The sequence below is a fragment of the Polypterus senegalus genome, chromosome 11 (assembly GCF_016835505.1).
Source record: "Polypterus senegalus isolate Bchr_013 chromosome 11, ASM1683550v1, whole genome shotgun sequence".
Taxonomy (NCBI): Eukaryota; Metazoa; Chordata; class Cladistia; order Polypteriformes; family Polypteridae; genus Polypterus; species Polypterus senegalus.
The window spans coordinates 149,074,607-149,095,248 of NC_053164.1; the positions used below are offsets into that span (position 1 = coordinate 149,074,607).

Below are 20,642 nucleotides of genomic sequence, written 5' to 3' on the forward strand. Positions count from 1 at the left end.
GTTTGTGGTCCCAGTGGTAAATCAGTTTTGATCAGTCAGTTTTTCTTGTTGTTTTCTGGGAGTAAACATGGCCACTGCTCCACTGTCCATTTCCACCAAAGAAGAGCAGCAGACAGTTATCCTCTTATTATGGACTATGAATCCACAGAAGACTTTCTACACCACATGTGGCACTAGGGTGTTGTACTGTGTTAGCCATTATGAATGAAGTGAGAAGCCAAGCAAAATGACACCTTTTATTGGCTAACTAAAAAGATTACATTTTAGAAACTTTCGAGGCAACTCAGGCCCCTTCTTCAGGTAAGACACACTTACATCATGCCTGAAAAAGGGACCTGAGTTGCCTTGAAAGCTTGCATATTGTAATATTATTAGTTAGCCTATAAAAGGTGTCATTTTGCTTGACTTCTCACTACACCACATGTAGACAGTGTCTTACCACAGTTGAGCGTTTACAAGTGGATTGAGAAGTTCAAAAATCATCTGACAAGTGTTAAGCCTGAAGAAGGAGCAAGACGCCCGTTCACGTCCACTGCTGATGACAATACTGAGCAGGTCCGGGCCGTGATTCTGACAAACCAATGGGGATTTTGGACCCTGGTACGTCTTCAGCCCATAAAAAGCGGATCGCTGCTGCTCTTCTTTGGTGTAAACAGATTTACCATGTTTACTCCTAGGAAACAATTAGAGAAATGTTCTGATCAAGACTGAAACTTTACCTCTGTGATCACAGACACAACATTCTACATGGGCACATGGACAGCTGTCTAACCAACCTAAACAAAATTATTGCAAAAGTGTGGACAATTATTGATTTACTCTCATAATACCAACTGCATACACATCTAAGAGACTGGCAACTCATGCCCCTTTTTTTGTTTGTGATCCTTGGTTAATAAAATTACAAATTAGTCATTTTTTTAATGAAGTTGTGGCAAGCAATTTTCTAAATTTCAAGAAGTCAAAATTACTGTCTATTATTGAGACAGTAGACCGAGTTCTAGAGAGAATCATGTGATCGATTGAGGAGTTCCATCAGATTGACATTAAATTTAGAAATTGGTATGAATGGGAGCTTGCAGCCACAAAACTCCTTTAGTACCAAGCCTGCCCACCCTCAATGTATCTTCAGAACTCATTCTCCAGTCCACTTCAGGGGCACAACGCAGGAAATTGGCTTTAGGAAGGCCTGCTGGTCCATCACAGCCGTGAGATTCTGACCCAGGACACAGCATCTGTGAGGCAAACGTGCTAGTCAAGGGGCCACAATGCTATGGTCCTGATACCAACAGCTGCATATTATACAGAATGCCTTAAAAAATATGTTACTTTCCAAACTCTAGAGAATTTACTTAAGGATACTTTAACAGTCTTGAAGAGTTTCAGGAAGAACTGTTAAAGTCTTTGATTATCGTCTACTGTGACACTCAGTGTCACTGTTACTCTTAGCAATAAGCAAAAATAGAATAATAAAAGCTTATTTTCAGTAATGGCTTTTTCCTTCCACTAAGGTTGGGAGCGTGCACTGATTACAGTGTGTTGTCAAACCCACCACACGACGAACCAGCCGGACGGGGACCCGAGTGCAGCCGTGCAGCATGTGGCACCTCAGCACCACACTGGAGCAGTGCCACCAACCTCTGAGTTTTCCTGCAAGTTGGAGGACCTGCTGGCAGGGCTGGATGCTGGTTAACGTTATACCCAGGACGGAGCAAATTGCTTCCACTAAAATGAATTAGAATAAAAAATGGGGGAAACTCTAGAAGATTCTGGTAGGTACTGCAATATCAGTGAAATTAAAGAGACAGTTTACGTAATTATGCATAACGCTTACTCTGTTAAAACTGACATGAACGTTTTGGTGTGTATGTATGTAGTCAGTCTGAAATATAGATAATACATTATTTAATTTGTGCCCGGTAGGGTGTGTTAGCTGATTGTATTCTTACAGTATCCTGCCACAAGTCCTTTATCTATTTATCTATCTACTGTATATATCCATTCTTCAAATATGCTTCAACAATGCAAGATGCTGCAGAGCCACAGCCCACTGTTAAAATATTTAAAGGCTCCACAGGTACTGATTTAGTGAAGTCAAAATAGTTGCTTTTGTAGCAGAATCAAGCTATTTAGAGTTGAAACAAAAAGATAAAATTACAGAATGACTTCTCATATTACAGTGCACATGCCTTTTTAAGGTGCAGCAAGCCCAGCTCCATGGGCTCATTTAACTGATATACTATTACTGTACTTATTGGACTTGGGGACCATTTTCACACATCCCCTACATAGTATGTCGGACATTTTGGTTTACAGCTGCACAGTAATACCACTTTTTTGTGTTTTAGCAACACCAATAAAAAAAATATATACCAGGACAATGACCCGCCTAGTGTTACTTATTTACCCAAGTTTTTTACTGAGCTGACTGTCTACACATAAAAGAGCCTGTGAGTGTTCTGTGTTGAATTTAGCCTGCACTCTGCCCTTTGGTCAATGTATCGCATATATAATACAGAACTGCTCGGGAAAGAAAATGCAAGCTATCTGAATACCAGAAAAGCAAAGAATTCAATCAGAACCAACCAGAGAAATTGGACATAACAAAATAAGCAATCTGGGATATCCTAAATAAGTAAGACACCACAGGAGCAATCTGCAAAGAGCAAGCTGGCAGAGGTAAATAGCTGGAAGGTTAAGAACAACATCTTACTGCTGAAATCACCAGAATGTGAGTATGAAGGAATTACAATATACAGAAGAATTTGAGCTCAAAGGGTTTTAAAGCCATCAGCACTGAATATTCATCAAGATGTTATTAAATATACTACTATGACACCATGCTGATAGGATGAAAAGCCATTACTTAAATAAAATTGACTGTTTAGTAAATTGGTGTGGTAAGAATTCTTATTCTGAATGTCAAAAAGACTAAAGAAATGACATTTCACTTTTAAGATGTTCACCCATCATTGGCCTGGGGTAAGAGGTAGAAACATTGAATGAATATAAATACTTATATTCTTAGTTGGAATAGTAATACAAGGAACATTTACTCTAAAAGCAGTCAAAGCTTATTTCTCCTCCGTAAACTCGGACAATTTAAAGTGGAAAAGGACCTCCTGTTGTTCTTTCATCAATCACAGTGTGATCCACTTTGTCATCGCTTTCATCTTCATTGCCTGGTTAAGTGGTCTGACACACCAAAACGTAGAAAAGCTCCTGCAGATTATCAAATATGCAGCTTAAGTCATTGGGGATGACAGAGATGATGTGGTACACGTGTGTCAGGGGGCAATGTTGAGAAACCTGGAAGTCATGTCAATTTATGACTCCCATTAACAAGCAGAACTTAACTTCAGGGAATATGATCGCTTTAAAGATCCACTCAAATCAATCCAGATACTCCTTTCTTCCCAGTGCTGTGTATCATTTTAATAAGGCATATAAGATTTTTTTAATAATCTAAAAGTGTAGAGTTTTTCATATGTATCATGTTACCATTTTAGGTACAACTGCACTATCAATATGCTAGAAATAGTTAGCACAGAAACTGTATTTTTAAATTTCTAAGTTTTGACCTGTTCCGTCCCTGTTTGTTTGTTTTACTTTATTCTGTTAATTGAATGCAACTGAGAAAGCATGCGTATACATCCCTAAATAAAACCCTAAACCAGGGCTATTCAATTACAATTGCAATTGTGCCAGATTTTCACACCAAGAAATTTAGCTGGGCCAGACATTTTCAGCAGGAGGTAAGCCAGCAGGTAATGACAAATTTTAATTTTTTACAGAAACGAATGTATTTAAAAACAAGTAATGTTTATTCATTGCTTCCCTTTTAAAAATCTGACACAAACACATCAAAAATGTATTAAAAAAACAACAAAAAGCTATAACTGAACAGAATCTGAAGTAGTAGCAATACTTTTTTCCCCACTTTTGAAATAAAAAAACAAACATTTTGCTCACATCTCAAAGTGCATAAAATAAAAATAAAAAAATGCACAGTAATTACATTATAATAATAATAAATAAATAATAATAGTAATTATATTTGTTTCCCTTTTGAAATATGAGACCCTCCCACAATTTAAAGGGGTGGTCATGACAGGCAAGGGATTTTTCTTTTTCATGAAACTTAACTATTTTATTCACACGTTTCTAATCACTGATATGACAGAGGTTAAATTTGAGTTCCACAACGACTTTCCTGTTGAATTTTTTTTTCTCCAGAGGCTGCACGTATGGAGTGAAAGTGGATTAGTACATTTATTTTAAAATGTCTTTGCACAGAGTTGTTGGATGTCAAGTAATTAATCATTAATTATAATTATTACTATCATTTTTACTAAATCATTTTCCAGGTTTCTTTGTTGACGAGTTCCTGTTGAAGAATTTATTAACAGAACATATTGTGCGCACACCAAAACGACTGAAGTAATAACTAACGAAGTGCAGTTTTTCGATACCATTTTAACAACGTTTACTGTCTGCTGTCGATCACTGAGCACCCTGGTAAAATGACAATAATACACTTTCAACCTTAAAACGCAGACTTCATCACATCGCTGTGTATGATAAAACAGTGGGCAGGCGACTGCTCGCACATGTATACTGACGGACATGCCGGTATTTTGCATGGAGTATGCGTTAAATCAAAAGACAAACAGCATGCAAAGATGCACAAACACAAGGAGATCGGTGACAATCACACCTGCACGAAGTCAGAAGGGACAACTGAATTCCACGGGGCAAAGATATCTTCGTAACAGAGGACCTATATGATGAGCAGAGGAATTTCAAATGTTTTACATGCTTACCTTTTGTTTTGATGACCGGCTCGGCTGCATCATATCCAGCCTCTCGTTGAAATTCAGCTGTCCCCTCAGCAGTGCCGTGTACTTGAAATTTTTTCCCGCACGCATCTCCAACTCTGATGTCATTTTCACCGCGACTCCCTCACACCCAGCGCGGGATATAAAACAACCTTCATGCAGCTCAGGGATATGCTAGGGGAGCCCGTACCGACACATATGTTAATGGCACATATGCTCAACAATATATATATATATATATATATATATATATATATATATATATATATATATATATATATATATATATATATATATATATATATATACGCTTTTTGCATCTGTTACAATATAATACTGTAAAATTTCAATGACAATTCGCCACTGGCAAACTAAGTAGAAATTATATTAGTCATACCTATTTTTGGTCGCATTTGTGATCATTTTAGTTGAAGTCTGGAGCCCTGGCGGGACCACGAGCTGGGCCACTCAGAGGTAGCTCCGGGGCCACATGTGGCCCATGGGCCGACCTTTGAATAGGCCTGCCTTAAACCTTGATTTTGTTAAGTCATCAGGTTGAAAACTGGAAAGTCCAAATGAGAATTTACCTAAAGGTAAGGAAATCGGACAGCAAAGTTCTGCAATAAAGTGCTATAAATAAATACATGACAAAGGAGGAAGGTGAAGTAGTGGAGAAGGATAATGAACAGCAAGATTTGATGGATGTAACATAATACTATAGCTTGGGAATGCATGGTTGCTCACTCATCAATATAACTATTGACTTTAGCATCTGAACTTGCTGACCTGTACAGTGTGATTGGTCCCTGCTGAATAGCTGACTAAGCAAATTAAGGAACTAGAATAAGAGGTCCAATTGAGTTTACCTTTAACCGTCTCCAATGATTAACTTGCACTCCTTTGGGAAGAGAGATTAAAACTGCAATGTGAACAGCTGCTGAATAATATCACGTGGATAGAGTTAGCCATCTGTTGGAAATGTTTGCCGTCAGCCAGTGACCCAGACGTTGATACCGGTACTTGTGATGAGAACCCTGCAACCGCTCCTCAGGGGCCTCATTTGTAAACAGTGCACATTGCCATGGTTTAGTGTGAATTCTTATACATGAGGCCCCTGGAGTGTGGCAGTAATTGTCAAGGCTGGTGGTTCAGTTGTGGGATAATATGCATTTCTAATCAAATACTTAGAATTTGGTGAAGAGTTCATTCTCATAGGTCTATGAACAACAGCACACTATTACCGAGTAAAATGTCACCTATTTCAGAATTCTGGAAAAATGCCAGTGACCAACCTTGACGAGGGAAGTAAGAGTGGAGCACTGAGGAGGATTGCCGTTGCCATAACTGAATTTTTTATGTGTTAAGGTTATTGCTCTTGTTTTACAGGAACAGAAGGGAACATCTACACAGTGGGTAGTATTGCCAGCCCAGCCCATGGGACTTGCTGCATGTGGTTCATACTTTCACCCAATGGATGTGTTGATTTACTTTGTTTTTTTGTGACCTTCCAAAGGCATGCTTTATAATTAAACTGGAAACTCGGTTTTGATTCAGTGTAAATGTATTGGTTGTGTGTGTGTGATTTTATCCTAAGGTATATGACGTTTCCGTCTTGCTCCCGGGGAAAGCCTAAAGGCCAGTTTATACTTCATGTTATGCGACATGTGAGCCTGATGACGCTACTGCTACACAGGAAGTTTACTTTTTACAAGGGGGCGTTAAATGCTGAGTCTTTGACATGAGCCAAACCCTTCTCACTGTTTATACTTGTGCACATACTTTATGTAAATCAGGAGGATTCCACCAGGTGGCAGTGCAAGATATCATCAAGCTGAGAAAACAATGTTCGGCTTCGCTGTGTTGTGAATTGCCTGAAACATCCCATTAAATTTCTAGGACACTGTGCCAGAATATCTCTGAAAAAATGGATGTGTAATGATTACATCCATCAGGGATGTAAGTATCAGGCACAAGGCAGAAACAATCCCTGAACGGGGCATCACCTCATCACAAGGTGAATACAACCACACACATACCCTAGCATCAATTAAGCATCACCAAATCGTGAAACCTGCTTGTTCTTGGAAGGAAACAGGAGCACACTGTGGAACCACACCAGGAAAGCATGCAGACTCCCCACGGAGGTGACTCCCTGAGAGGCAACAGCGCTACCGCTCCACCACCATGCCCCCCTCACTTGTGTAATTATTAAATGTATTAATTATTTAAATTAAGTTAACTACTGTATTTACTCATGTACCACGCGCCCTCATGTAAGACGCACACCCTAATTTTTACAAAGAAAATCGCGAAAATCGTTTTGCCCCATGTACAACGAGCATTGTGATTATATAGGAAGCGTTTAGAGAGAGAGAGAGAGCGCAATCGAGAGAGTGCGCGAGTGCGCAAGCAAGTGAGAGAGAGAGAGAGCGAGTGTGCAAGCAAGAAAGAGCACAAGTGCGTGAGCAAGCGAACGAGAGACAGAAAGCATGAGCAAGTGAGCGAGCCCAAGCAGAAGAAGTAAAAATTACATTTCCTCGTGTATGACGCGCACCTGATTTTCTAATGCTAATTTTTGGGAAAAAATGTGCGCGTGGTACACGCATAAATACGGTATTTACTTGTTACATGTAACATACATGCTTTTAATACATTTCATCATGAAAGGGATTTCAATTATAAATCTAAGGATACATTTAATGTGTTCTGTGTGGCAATCGCTTCCTGCCGCTGCTATCAGTGCAGGAGGAAACCCCAGAAACACGTAGCAATTAACAACTGGATCAACTTTAAGGGGACGTTTATGGTATTCTACTTTAATGACAAACTATGAGATTAATGTCGAAATTTTCACTTCAGCCATGAAATAGACATTTTTTTCTTCACTGTATCCCTAATTTTTTTCTCCGTTGCTCAAATATGCTGTTGCAAAGGTGCAAAAAAAAAAAGACAGCACAGAAGATAGTATTTGAGACCTTTAAAATGCATCTAGTCATTATGATGATGAATATGCGACCATTGTATTGCATATACAAGAAATTGATGAAAAAACTACCAGGAATACATTTGTATGTGAGCATTTAAATTTGATGAATTGCTTCACCACATCTACCCATTCACCAAACATCGAAGCACATTGTTTCTATAGGATTTGCAAAGCGGCTTGTTGTCACATGTTGATCCTAAACAGAGACTCTAGATGTCACGTTCCAACTTGAACACGCTGTGCCCCCCAAATAGTAATACCCTTCTCGATTTTTTTCCAGTAGTGCAAATCGTGCATTCGTCGCATTCATTTCTGAGGACGTGCTCAGAGACACGTTAAATGAATGATGGGAATGCATGGCAGCCATGATGCATGCACATAAACATTCTGAGAGTGAAGTATAAACCGACCTAATTCCTACTTAACCATATAATTCAGTGGTTCTCAACTTTTTTTGGCCTCTGTTTTTATCTGTTTTTTGGTTGGTTATGAAATGAAACATATTAAGAAATAATATTAAATACAAACAGTATTCAAGGTTTAAAAATAGTGTACATACAGTGGGCACAGAAAAGAATCACCATACCCCCTTCATAATATTCACATTTTAATGCTTGACTGCTTGAAATTAAGATACGCACACACAAAATATTGTTCCAGCTGTATTTAGTCAATGAAACTTATAACACCTAAATGAAAGATATAATAGCAACAGTTCAGAAAGAAAATAAAAAAAATAATCACTGAGATGGTTAAAGAATCACAAAAAAATACTTGTAAACTTGATCAGTTGTAACTAAACACCTTCTCCACTGCACACCAAGCTGATCAATCTGTGATCAGCTGTGATCATTCTGATTAGTTCAGTATAAAAGCAGCTATTCCTAGAGTATTCCAGTGCTTAGAAGTGCAACCAAAAGCTAACAATCAACAATGGGTGGCAAGGCACTGTTAAAAGATCTTAGGAATAATAAACTTGTGGACAAGAACAAGTCAGGAGATATATACAAAACAAATTCAAAGGCTTTATCAATCCCCAGGAGCACAGTAAAGTCCATAAGTAAGAAGTGGAAACTGTCTGGTACTACTAGGACCATTCCCGGATCAGACCATCCCTCCATACTGGATGGAAGAGAGAGGAGGAAACTACTCAGTGAGGCCTCTAGCAATTTTGAAACAGTTACAGAAAGCTACTCCACAAGAAAGGCCACATTAAGTCTCAACAGTGCTTTGCCAAAACACACCTTGAAGTTTCTGAGGCTAAATGGGAAAAGGTGTTATGTTCAGGTGAGACTAAAATCAAACTATCTGGCCTCAATTCCAAATGGTATATCTAGTGAAAAGCCAATACTGCTTGCCATCCAGAGAACATCATACCAACAGTAAAGCATGGAGGTGGTAGCATCCTTTTGTTTTGTTTTTCTCTGCAGTAGGGACTTCTGTACATTTCAAGATAGAAAAAAATGGATTGGACAAAATACCATCAAACTTTTCAGGAAATCTTCCAGTGCCCTTTTCCAGAAAGTTTTCAATGGGAAGAAGGTTCACCTTCCAACATGAAAATAACCTGAAGCACACAGCAAAGTTGACCCCACAGTGGCTGAATGAGTAAAAGGTGAATGTCCTGGTGTAGCCTAATCAGAGCCTAGACTTAAACCCCATTGAAAATCTGTGGAAAGACTTGAAGATTAGAGTCCACCAATGGTCACCTTCCAGTCTGACTGACCTTGAATAGTTCCGTGAAGAACAGTGAACAAATATTATACAGTTTAGATGTACACAGTTACTAGAGAAGCATCCCAACAGAATCATGGATGTACTCAAAGCAAAAGATGGTTCCACAAAGTACTGATACAGAGGGGGTGCTCTTTTAACTACAGTATCTTGGTGATTCTAGTTTTGAACTGCTGCTTTTATATAGTCCACTTCGCTTTTATGAGTTGCATTAAGTAAATACAGCTGCAGAAATACTTTTTGTGTGTGTCTTCATTTTGGACTGCAAAGCAACAATATCTGAGGGTGAATCTTTTCTACTCCCACTGTTGGTGAAATATGGCTTCTTTGTTCTCTTCACAATGCGATACACAATCAGAGGCCTGTGTGGGATCCCCCTGGAGTAACGAATATGATGAGTATATTTCATATCGACCATCGGGGTATAGAGGTTGAGGGCCCCCACCCCCTTAGTCTATCGTGCGCACAGATACAGCAAGGGGTATGGATGATTGAGCTACTCAGCTGCTGTAACTTCTTTAACTTAACTTAGTGACCCATGTGCTGAAAAACACTGAATATTATAATCAGGATGACAAGACATCTCATGTCCATGCTATGGTCTCCAATTAATTACTGAAATATAACAAAAAGTCCTGTTTGTAACTGGCTGACCATTTAATAAAGATACAGTGTACTGCACAAAACTCCATATTGGACTTTCTAAACTCTTTTGATTTAATATACTGTAGTACAAAGAATGCTTCAAAGAAACTCCAAGAAGACCCTTCCTCTTTCCAAATAAATACACCTGTACCACGAAGTACAAAACTCAGAGAAGGCTGTGCCATTTAACACCTTCATTAATATACTGTGTCCCAATTTGGTCGCCCTAATTATAATGTCATGCCAATTTCTAATCCACTTGCACTTGAGACTATCCCAGCTAGCATAGAGCACAAGGCAGGAAAAAAAAACCCAGGCCACTCCATCGCATGGCAAACACACACACCAAGCACACACTAGGCCTAATTTAACTTTACCAGTTTACCTAACCTGCATGTCTTTTGACTGTGGGAGGAAACCCACACAGACACAGGGTGAACATGCAGACTCCATGCAGGGAGGACCCTGGGCCAAAGCCCTGGTTTCCTTACTGTGAGATAACAGTGTTGCCAGTGTGCTGCCGTTTAATTGTAATGGAATGAGTTAATACAAAAAATATAAATAATGCATTGCATGCTATCAGTTACAACTGCCAGCTTCTGGGTTCTTCTGGGATCAGGGATTTTCTGCAGATTCAGCTGAGTAAAGTCAAGTGTTCACATATTTTGCAGATAATCAAAGGAATGGCAGGACGCATGGCTTACAATGCTGCATGCTGGCTAAAAACTGTGAAAACTGGCACTTTGCTGGCCCAGACTATGGTTCTTCAAGAAAGGACCATATCAGGTAGAAGACACTCAAAAATACGTTTGAACAGACAGATAAAGTTGTTGCAGCTGAAGCATCCTGCACATCTCATTTTCAGACATGGTCAGTCAAAGGAGACGTACTCCAAGGGTCTGGGCCAGACCTACTCGTGCCCTGATGGATGAGCCATTCCAGCTGGAGGTGGCCTGTCTTCCTCCACACTGTCCAGTCACGCTGCGTAGCACCTTGTACAGTGAGGGAAATGATCTCTGGGAGGCGTTCTCTCACTATGTGAGTGATGAGACAGGAAGGGTAAACGGTAAGTGTTTTATGGTCCCTGTTAACGGACAGTCCATCCGGCTGAGTGAAATATGTATGTTTGATTTGGTCAATGAGTGGATTTTCAAGAAGATTGTGTTTACAAATTTGTCAGTCAGAGGATTTAGTTGGTGGGTACCCATGCAGAATAAAATTTATGTTATTGGGCAGACAGTAAATGATCTGCAATACACAGTGCACACACTGCAGAGTGTGATCTCGGCCTTTATGAAAATGCCTGCAAGAGCAGGTGAAGATAGATACTTGTAGCTGGAGAAAATATCATAGAATTAAGTGAGTAGCTTGACATTGTCCACTAACAAGACTTTCTTGTGCCCAGTATCAAAAGATGAATCTTTGGGGGGATTATATATTGGCCGTGAACCAATGGGTCTGTTGTGGAGTCTGCGTCTAGCTGTTGGAGGGAGGCAGAATATCAGGTAAAGAGGCTAAATGTCTGAACATTCAATGGAGTTGTAATGTGTCATTCTAATGTTTTCCAATAAACTTTACATCTCATTTTTGTTCTCCAGACTACGGAAAAAGAATATCCAGACACCCCTTGTCGTTGATATTTCCCTGTTTGATGGTCATAATACAGATAACTTTAATACTCAGACTGCCCTAGCCATGACAACCATGGAGCGATGGTACATGGCACCAGGAGTGCGCCGCATAGAGGTGCGAGAGAATGGTGTGGTGGGCACCCTGTTTATACCACCAGGTGATTAAATGAGTATCTCAGGGTAGATTTCTGTTGCTCACATTGTGCATGCTCAGAAGTAACTGGACTTTTTTCTCTGTTCCAAGGGCCTGGTCCTTTCCCTGCTCTACTGGATGTCTGGGGCCTGGCGGGATTTATGGAACACCGTGCAGCACTTCTGGCTTCTAGAGGCTATGCCTGTTTGGCACTGGCATACATAAATCACCCAGAACTGCAACTTGGCAGCGGCATGGGTATCAGCTACTTTCAGGTGCCAAATTGGGGCTAAGGGCTGGCTAGCTTGGGTTACTGAATGCAAAAGTCTAGTTTGGCATTTCACATTGAGCAAGAGAACAGAATGGCACCCAGACTTTCATTACTCTGTCACTCTGAGCTGCCTGTTGACTGACAGGCCTAAGTAGTCACATGTTAGTGGGACTGCATGTTGACACTAGGATGCTGTTACTGTTGTACCTGAGACTGTGTCACTGGCAGTGCTGGGGATGTTCTCTAGTGTTCTGCATTCTTCTTCTTGGTCTTCTAGGGCTCAGTTACTGGTCTCCTTGAATTATTATTGTTTCTGGTGTTACTAGTGCTCACATATGGGTGTGTTGTTGGCCTACACTGTACTGGGTTCTAAGATAAGGAGCAGCATGTCTGCACTTGAAAGTGCCATTATTTTTATTACTATAATTGTGTATTTCATTGATGTCTTTATTCAAGGTGACATTCAAGATCTTCTGGCTTGCACTGGAAGTACAGTGTTTGCCTGCACATGGTTGCTTTTACTAGTAATAGTCCTAGTGTTGAATCGGTACTGAAATTTTGACTTTGGTATCGATACCAGCTTTCCAGACCTCAGTACCAGTATCAAAATGGTTCAGCGGCAAATAACAAATTACTCCAAACCCCTTTTTTTAAGCCAGCCTTCCTTGTTTCGCTGCACCATTGTGCCATACTAGCAGTAAAGTCAGAATCGTGTTAAACCATAAGGGAGTTAAGGCAGGTGGATCCCCTGTGAAGTCTCAACTGAGTATCAATGAAATGGTCGGGTATGAACTTAAGATTGTGTTAAAGTTTGTGGTTTCATAGCATTTTGTAAAGTTGTTGAAATTAATATTTTTCCCCAACTGAAATAGCGAATGCAGAGGGAGGTGGGGGGATATGGGGGATTGAGAAGAATGCTGATGTTTATTTCTTGTATTGAAAATCTCAAAACAATTGTACCGTATCATTTCAAAATATGTTTTTCTGTACTTTTATAGTACCAATACACTGCCCAACCCTAAATGGTACATACTCATTTTCTGAAATCTGGCTTGGTTACACTTTTGTTGGGGTTCTGTTTTCAGGAGTCTTGGAAGTTGCTGCAGTCTGTGCCACAAGTCTCAGCTGATAGACTGGGTTTACTAGGATCTTGTTTTGGAGCTGCTATTTTAATTCTGATGGCTTCTGAGTTACCAGATATTTCTGTAAGTGTCTCGCAATCTGGGGCACTTTGTTTCCATCTTTCCAGTTCTCCTAATGCTTCTCAGCACAGTAGTGATCACTGACTTTCCCTCCAGCCACGGTGTCTTGTTGCCATTAATTCCCCCAGTGGATTCTTCAAACCTGGAGAAGGAAAATATTTGGAGAAAATGAAAAAGTTAGTTTGCAATGGATTTTTCTGGTGAATTACTGTTCTGTTTTCATTATATTATATTGACACAACCTATTATCACTGCAGGCTTCTACCTGAGCCAAAACTGGATGCAAATGGTCATTTGATAACAAAGGATGCCATACTGGCAGTTGGAATAGACCTGGAGAGGAGTTTGCAGGTATCTAATTAGGGTTGTGAGTGTGGACCAAAGCTAAGTGACAAACAAGTATGTCTGGTTGGACTGGGCAATATGTAGAAAGCAATGTTTACAGTTTGACGGCTTTATTTTCTGCTGGTTAGCAGCCACAGGGGATGCACAAACCAGTGTGTTTCTTCGTGTTGGTTCCAAGCTCGCATAAATGGGGAGGGTTTTGTCAGGAAGAGCCCCGGGTTAACAACGACCACCACCAGTACTGTTAACCAACAGGGTGCTGGCGGAAATTGGGCTACTGTTGGCCGAACACGGAGAACAAGAGGGGGGAGAGGTGTCTGGAGGCAGGAGGAGAGAAGGAAGGTAAAGAGAGTGGAACTGAGGGTAGGAACTTTGAATGTTGGCAGTATGACTGGTAAGGGGAGAAAGTTAGCAGATATGATGGAGAGAAGAAAGGTTGATATATTGTGTGTACAAGAGACTAAATGTAAGGGGAGTAAGGCCAAGGTAATCGGCGGTGGATTCAAATTGTTCTGTCATGGTGTGGATGGAAGGAGAAATGGGTTAGGACTTATTCTGAAGGAACAGTATGTCAAGACTGTTTTTGGAGGTGGAAAAAGTGTCAGACAGAGCAATGATTATGAAGCTGGAAATTGGAGGTGTGATGATGAATGTTATTAGTGCATATGCCCCTCAAGTTGGGTGTGTGATGGATGAGAAAGATGATTTCTGGAGTGAGCTGGATGAAGTGATGAACAGTGTACCCAAGGGACAGAAAGTGGTGATTTGACTTTATTTCAATGGACATGTTGGTGAAGGAAACAGAGGAGACCAGGAGGTAATTGATAGGTATGGTGTTAAAAAGAGGAATGAATAAGGTCAGATGATAGAGGATTTTGCCAAAAGGATGGACATGCTGTGGTGAATACGTATTTTAAGAAGAGGGAGGAACATAACGTGACATACAAGAGTGGAGGAAGATGCACACAAGTAGATTATATCCTATGCAGAAGAGTCAATCTGAAGGCGATTAAAGACTGCAAAGTGGTGGCAGGGGAAAATGTAGTTAAGCAGCATAGGATGGTGGTCTGTAGGATGACGTTGGAGATCAAGAAGAGGAAGAGAGTAAGAGCAGAGCCAAGGATCAAATGGTAGAAGCTGAAAAAGGTAGACTGCAAGGTTGAGTTTAGGGAGGAGGTGAGACAGGCACTGGGTGGCAGTGAAGAGTTACCAGACAGCTGGGAAACTACAGCAGATGTAGTAAGGATGACAGCAAGAAGGGTGCTTGGTGTGACATCTGGACAGAGGAAAGAGGAAAAGGAAACCTGGTGGTGGAATGACGAAGTACAGGAGAGTATACAGAGAAAGAGGATGGCGAAGAAGAAGTGGGATAGTCAGAGAGATGCAGAAAGTAGACAAGAGTGCAAGGAGATAGGGACAAGGTGAAGAGAGAGGTGGTGAAGGCTAAAGAAAAGGTGTATGATGAGTTGTATGAGGGGTTGGACACTAAAGAGGGAGAAAAGGACCTGTACCGATTGGCTAGATAGAGGGACCAAACTGGGAAAATTGTGCAGTAGGCTACTGTGATAAAGGATAAAGATGGAAACATACTCACAAGCGAGGAGAGTGTGTTGAGCAGATGGAAAAAGTACTTTGAGAGGCTTATGGATGATGTGGAGATAGTGAATCAGGAAGTGCAACAGATTAGCAAGAAGAAAGTAAGGACAGCTATGAATAGAATGAAAAATGGAAAGGCCGTTGGTCCAGATGACATATATGTAGAAGCATTGAGGTGTTTAGGAGAGATGGCAGTAGAGTTTTTAACCAGATTGTTTAATGGAATCTTAGAAAGTAGGAGGATGCTTGAGGAGTGAAGAAGTATACTGTGCCGATATTTAAGAATAAGGGGGGCGTGCAGGACTGTAGTAACTACAGGGGAGTAAAATTGATGGGACACAGCAGGAAGTTATGGGAAAGGGTAGTGGAAGCTTGGTTAAGAACTGAGATGATGATTAATGAGCAGCAGTATGGTTTCATGCCAAGAACGAGCACCAAAAATGTGGTGTTTGCTCTGAGGATCTTGATGGAGAAGTATAGAGAAAGCCAGGAAGAGTTGCATTGTGTCTTTATGGACCTGGAAAAAGCATATGACAGGGTGCCTCGAGAGGAGCTGTGGTATTGTATGAAGAAGTCAGGAGTGGCAGAGAAATACATAAGAGCTGTAAAGTATATGCATGAAGGAAGTGTGACAGTGGTGAGGTCTGTGGTAGGAGTGACAGCTGTTCTTCTCTGTACATATTTGGGGGACCTCTAAGGAATGAGAGTAAGTTAGAACTGCTATAGTTGGTATATGGGAACATTGACTTACTCCTATGAACCACAAATAACTGCATTTCATGTGTGCTATAGGCAGGTGGAATTCAATGTCCAACATTACTCATTGTTGGAGAGGATGACCAGAATGTCCCATCTATAGAAAGTGCCCAGAGGGTAAGTCCATAAGGGTATGTGATGACATTGGTAGCCACCAACTGATATCTACAAAAACAAGGGGTACATTACAGATTGCTTCTTTCATTAGTACAACAAACTGTTTAATCTGTCCTCCATTTTTCAGCTAGAAGCCCAGATGAGGGCTGTGGGAAAGGGACATCTGGTAACAAAACTTTCATACCCTGAGGCTGGACACTTGATAGAACCTCCCTACCACCCAGTTTTGAGATGTTCAACCTTCATCTACCCAGACCAACCTGGTTTGTTGTCATCTCCCTTTCATATCTTTTGTCTGCTCTCCTTCGTTCAACTTCACTAACTAGTGGTTTGTCCCACTCAGTCCCCACTTTTTAAATGTTGGACTGTTCCACTCAATTCATGCCCTTCACTCGTAGCATGTTCTTACTAACTGCTGGCTTGCTCTTTGATATCTCCTATCTTACTGACTACTGGCCTCTGCCATTAAGTTCACACCTAACCGGCAAACTGCTGGTGTGTGTTCTGCTTTATTTTCACCTACCTAAGCTGCTTATAGTTACCTTATTCCTTGTCCCATTGTCTGTATATGTCTGTTTCTCACAGTGTGATTGTGTCCTCTTTTTATTTTGTAGTCACCATGCTTTGGGGTGGTGTTGGAAAATCACACGCAGCTGCCCAGGAGGATTCATGGAGAAGGATTCTTGAATTTCTTGACAAACACCTTTAGAGGAATGCTCAATATGGATATCAACTCCAAGTCATGTACAGTAAAGTAGCCATGCAAAACATAGGTGACACTTTCAAGAATTCCAGTTCTTATTAGAAAGAAAGCCGCTATAACTTGAACTTGAGCAGCGACTCTTCAGGAATAAGTGGCCATTTCATTTTTGATACCCAAAGTTATTTAGTGAAACAGAAAAGACCAAGTAGATGAGTTAACATGAATATGGAAGGAACAAATAACACTGTGAAGGGTAACACAAAGTATAGTGCTTTCAAAGAGTTGTGCAGAACAAGAAAGATGAGTGAAGATAAGAATAACTCAGAAGACAAGAGCAATCCAAACAACAGCAGGACTTTAGATGGGGTACTACCTATAATGTTACTAGCATACTGTTATGTGACAAGACTTTGACAAAAGCTGCTTTTGGTCTTAATAACCCAATGCATTAGTAAAGTGGTTATTCATCTCTCTGCTGTGACATGTTAAAACCTTGTGATATGCTGGTAAAATTACTTTTGAACATCAGTGCTTCATTTGGACTTATTAAGCATCAGCTATGGATTTACAAGCCTTACACTGAAGTATACAATATTAAGAGAGAGATTATAACCCTGAATGAATAGAGGGCAAGAAGATTAAAAAGAAAGAAAACTTTTGATTTGGCTGTCATAGTCACAGTGAGGCATTATGCAAGTGTACTGTTGTTGGTATAATGGAGTCCCAGTAGTGTTTCTTGACAGACTTCTGAAAAAAACTGTTGGTTGAAAGTCCTCGATGTTGGCGTGTCATTGAGAGGATGTGCAACATTGTACATAATGGTACCCACTTTTGCTTTATGCTTCAGAAGGTCTAGAGTTTGCCCATAACTGAGCTTGCTCTTTTAATGAGTGTGTTGATTCAGTGGGTCTCTCTTGAAGTGATGTTATTAAAGAACATAGTCTCCTAAGGAAAAAGAGGTTGCTTTGCCCTTTCTTACATATTTCTTCTGTGTTCTGGAACAAGTGCAATTTGTCATTAATGTGGACCTCCTCAACATCCACTCCTCAAATAGTGACTGGACATAGAGGTTGTTTGGTGTGGTGAAAGACAATAACCAGTTCCTTGATTTTGTTGATGTTAAGATGCAGCCTATTCTCTGCGCCAAGAAATAAAGTTTCTGCACCTGACTCTTTTACTTTGCCTCATCCCCCTTGTCAATACATCCCATAAGTGCAGAATCATCTGGGAATTTCTGCAAGTGACATGACTAGGTATTATATTAATAGCCTCAGGTGTACAGAGCAAACAGAAAAGTGTCACCTGCATGGAGGGGTGAGCTGATCTTTTGTTGTGCTCTGTTGTTTGCACCTCACTTGGGCAAAGCAGTTGACAAATCAGGAAGTGACGTTTAGTGCTAATATGCTTTCTATAATACCTGTGTAAATGTTTTTAGAAGCGCTGGGGAGTCCCTTCATTTTCCCAGTTGCCTCAGGTGGTACAGATGCTCTTTTGACTTTTTCACCAAAGCTTGGATATGCTGAGTCCATGTCAGGTCCTCAGACATCCAAAGTACGTGAGGTTGCTCACCCATTCTACTGTAGTCTTACTGACATGGAATGGTGTGAAGGACCACTGCTGCTTCCTGCTGAAATCCACAATCAGATCCTTATTTTAACAGACATTCAGTTGATGGCCCTGTAATTATTTTTACAGATGAGAGCGACTCTATCCCTACTGTGTCATCGTTAATCATCACAATGAAGCTGTAGTTGTGTGTGGCTGCAGTCATACAGTAGGTGTTAATAAATACCCCTGGGGTTCAGTACACATCTTTGAGGAACTCCTTTATTGACAAGAATAGTACTGGTGACCCAGTGCCTCACCACCTGAGGTCTGCCTATAAGAAAATCCAATACCTGCTCATTGAGGAATATATTCAGTTCTAAATCCCTTAGTTTTAGATTCACTAATATGTAATAACAGATTAAATGTTTTTATGAATTATCACACTTTCTAAATTAAATTTACCTATATGGGTCACAGGGGATTGAAGCCTATCCTGCTGCACTGTGCACAAGACAGAAACCATCATTGGACAGGCAGTAAATATTCTCTCATGCTGGCCCTGTCTCCATTTGGGAGGAAAACAGAACACCCTCATAAAGAAAAGGAAAAAATAAAGAGAATTTTCATATTTTATGCAGGCAGTGACCTAGCCAATATATTTGAACCCAGGAGTCTGGAGCAATTATACAACGGCGCCACAGGGGATGTGAATAAAACATCTGTATGCTCCTGCAAGGATGTACGCCATCTTGACTGAAATGGTAAGAAAAGTTTGGCTGCATTGTGAAAGTGTGACTGAAGGAGGTTAATTTTACACCCTACTCCTCTTGATCCATTTTTCCATTGAGAAAAGTCACCCTGGCCCACAAGAAAAATCTTAGCCTAAAAACAATTTGGGTCAAAAAGGAACTGGAGACGGTCGAGGTTTAGAAAAGGAGAAAAAAAAAAACTGGAATTTTTGTTAAAAACCTATGACCTTATTATTACATTGTTTGTGTACCCTCGGGATCCCATTTTGCTTGTTCTGGCACGTACAGATGTTCTGCATTCCCTGCATCCGTTCAGTGCCCCTTATTTCCATACCATCCAATCGCAATAACGCCATTACGTGTGCCTGATGCTTGTGACTACCCGGTCAGACGCTGGTGCATAACGTTTTTCCCGGACCCACAGAATGCAGAGGAGAGGAGCTATAATGCCGCTCATGATCTTGTGCTCTTAGTTGTGAAGCACAGCCAAATACTCTCAAATGTTGGAGGCGGTACCTCGGCACATCAGGTGGCAGCCTGCTCTGCCAGTCAGTAACGTTCTGCAGCATCGCGATTGCATATGTATGAGGTTAAATTTGCCATATATGGATGTTTTAGGGTGGAGTTCGAGGCGCATTCACGTATTTCCAAGGTGATAATGTGTAATAAAGGGCATATTTCGTTGAAATGTACATATGCGAGGTGATGAAAATCTGATTATTTTGGGTGGGTGAAGCGTACAAATTTTACTATTTTGGGGTGCGCATATTTAAATGCAGTTTTATTTTTACTCCACTCATTCTTTTAGTTGTTAAACAGTATGATAAAATAGGTTTCATTCTTAGTGGTGCCATTCTGCCACACCAGGCATTTCCAAAAAGATATCGATATTTCTCAGACATGCACATCTTTCTTTTCAGATATATATTGAGACAGATATTGCATAAAACAAAGGTGCAGATGGGATCGAAGTTGGCCTGATCATCTGTTGCTGCTTGGAGAAAAAAATACAACAATTTAAAATCAAGGCAACATAGTACGTACTATTAACATCTCTAGCGTTGTTGAAGATGGCTGACGGAAGGACGGCCCGTCCGGTGTGGTGCTTTTCAATAAACTTTAGTACTACTTTAAACATTTTTGATAGGGCTTTGACAAGCTAACGCGTGTTATCTATGTCAACATTACACCATTTTTAATGTTTAAAAACTGTTACATGTGTTGCAAAGTTTGTATTTTACATTCCTCTGACTTACGCTCCGACCAAAACGGACAAAACCTTCAATGACAATTCTGCTTGTTTTTGCTTTTAACTTCACTTCTAATCTTAGAATATTACAGTGTTAATGTGTTCTTCAATAAACTGTTATAATAAGTATGAACACGTA

At 40.4% G+C, this 20,642-nt stretch overlaps 1 protein-coding gene across 3 annotated transcripts; it reads left to right on the plus strand.

The window, feature by feature from the left end:
* Positions 1 to 2,451: 2,451 nt before the first annotated feature.
* Positions 2,452 to 18,135, plus strand: LOC120539591 (acyl-coenzyme A thioesterase 5-like). 3 transcript variants are annotated; one of them, XM_039769811.1, is made up of 12 exons: positions 2,452 to 2,731; positions 10,875 to 10,989; positions 11,069 to 11,269; positions 11,609 to 11,708; positions 11,802 to 11,992; positions 12,079 to 12,242; positions 13,324 to 13,443; positions 13,537 to 13,616; positions 13,698 to 13,791; positions 16,174 to 16,254; positions 16,382 to 16,517; positions 16,869 to 18,135. In XM_039769811.1, the coding sequence occupies exons 2-12, from the start codon at positions 10,887 to 10,889 to the stop codon at positions 16,961 to 16,963; spliced, it is 1,365 nt and encodes a 454-aa protein (XP_039625745.1). In that variant the 5' UTR covers positions 2,452 to 2,731; positions 10,875 to 10,886; the 3' UTR covers positions 16,964 to 18,135. The 3 variants fall into 3 exon arrangements, with proteins under 3 accessions (XP_039625745.1, XP_039625746.1, XP_039625747.1); XM_039769812.1 differs by lacking the exon at positions 10,875 to 10,989; XM_039769813.1 differs by lacking the exons at positions 10,875 to 10,989; positions 11,069 to 11,269.
* Positions 18,136 to 20,642: the final 2,507 nt, after the last annotated feature.

What these genes read in the sequence shown, in the direction of transcription:
- LOC120539591 (XM_039769811.1), top strand. Translation starts at nt 10,887, where the DNA reads ATGGCAGGACGCATGGCTTACAATGCTGCATGCTGGCTAAAAACTGTG. An exon ending in CTATAGAAAGTGCCCAGAGG is followed by an intron (nt 16,255 to 16,381) that starts GTAAGTCCATAA and finishes TCCATTTTTCAG; the next exon opens with CTAGAAGCCCAGATGAGGGC. An exon ending in CATCTACCCAGACCAACCTG is followed by an intron (nt 16,518 to 16,868) that starts GTTTGTTGTCAT and finishes TTTATTTTGTAG; the next exon opens with TCACCATGCTTTGGGGTGGT.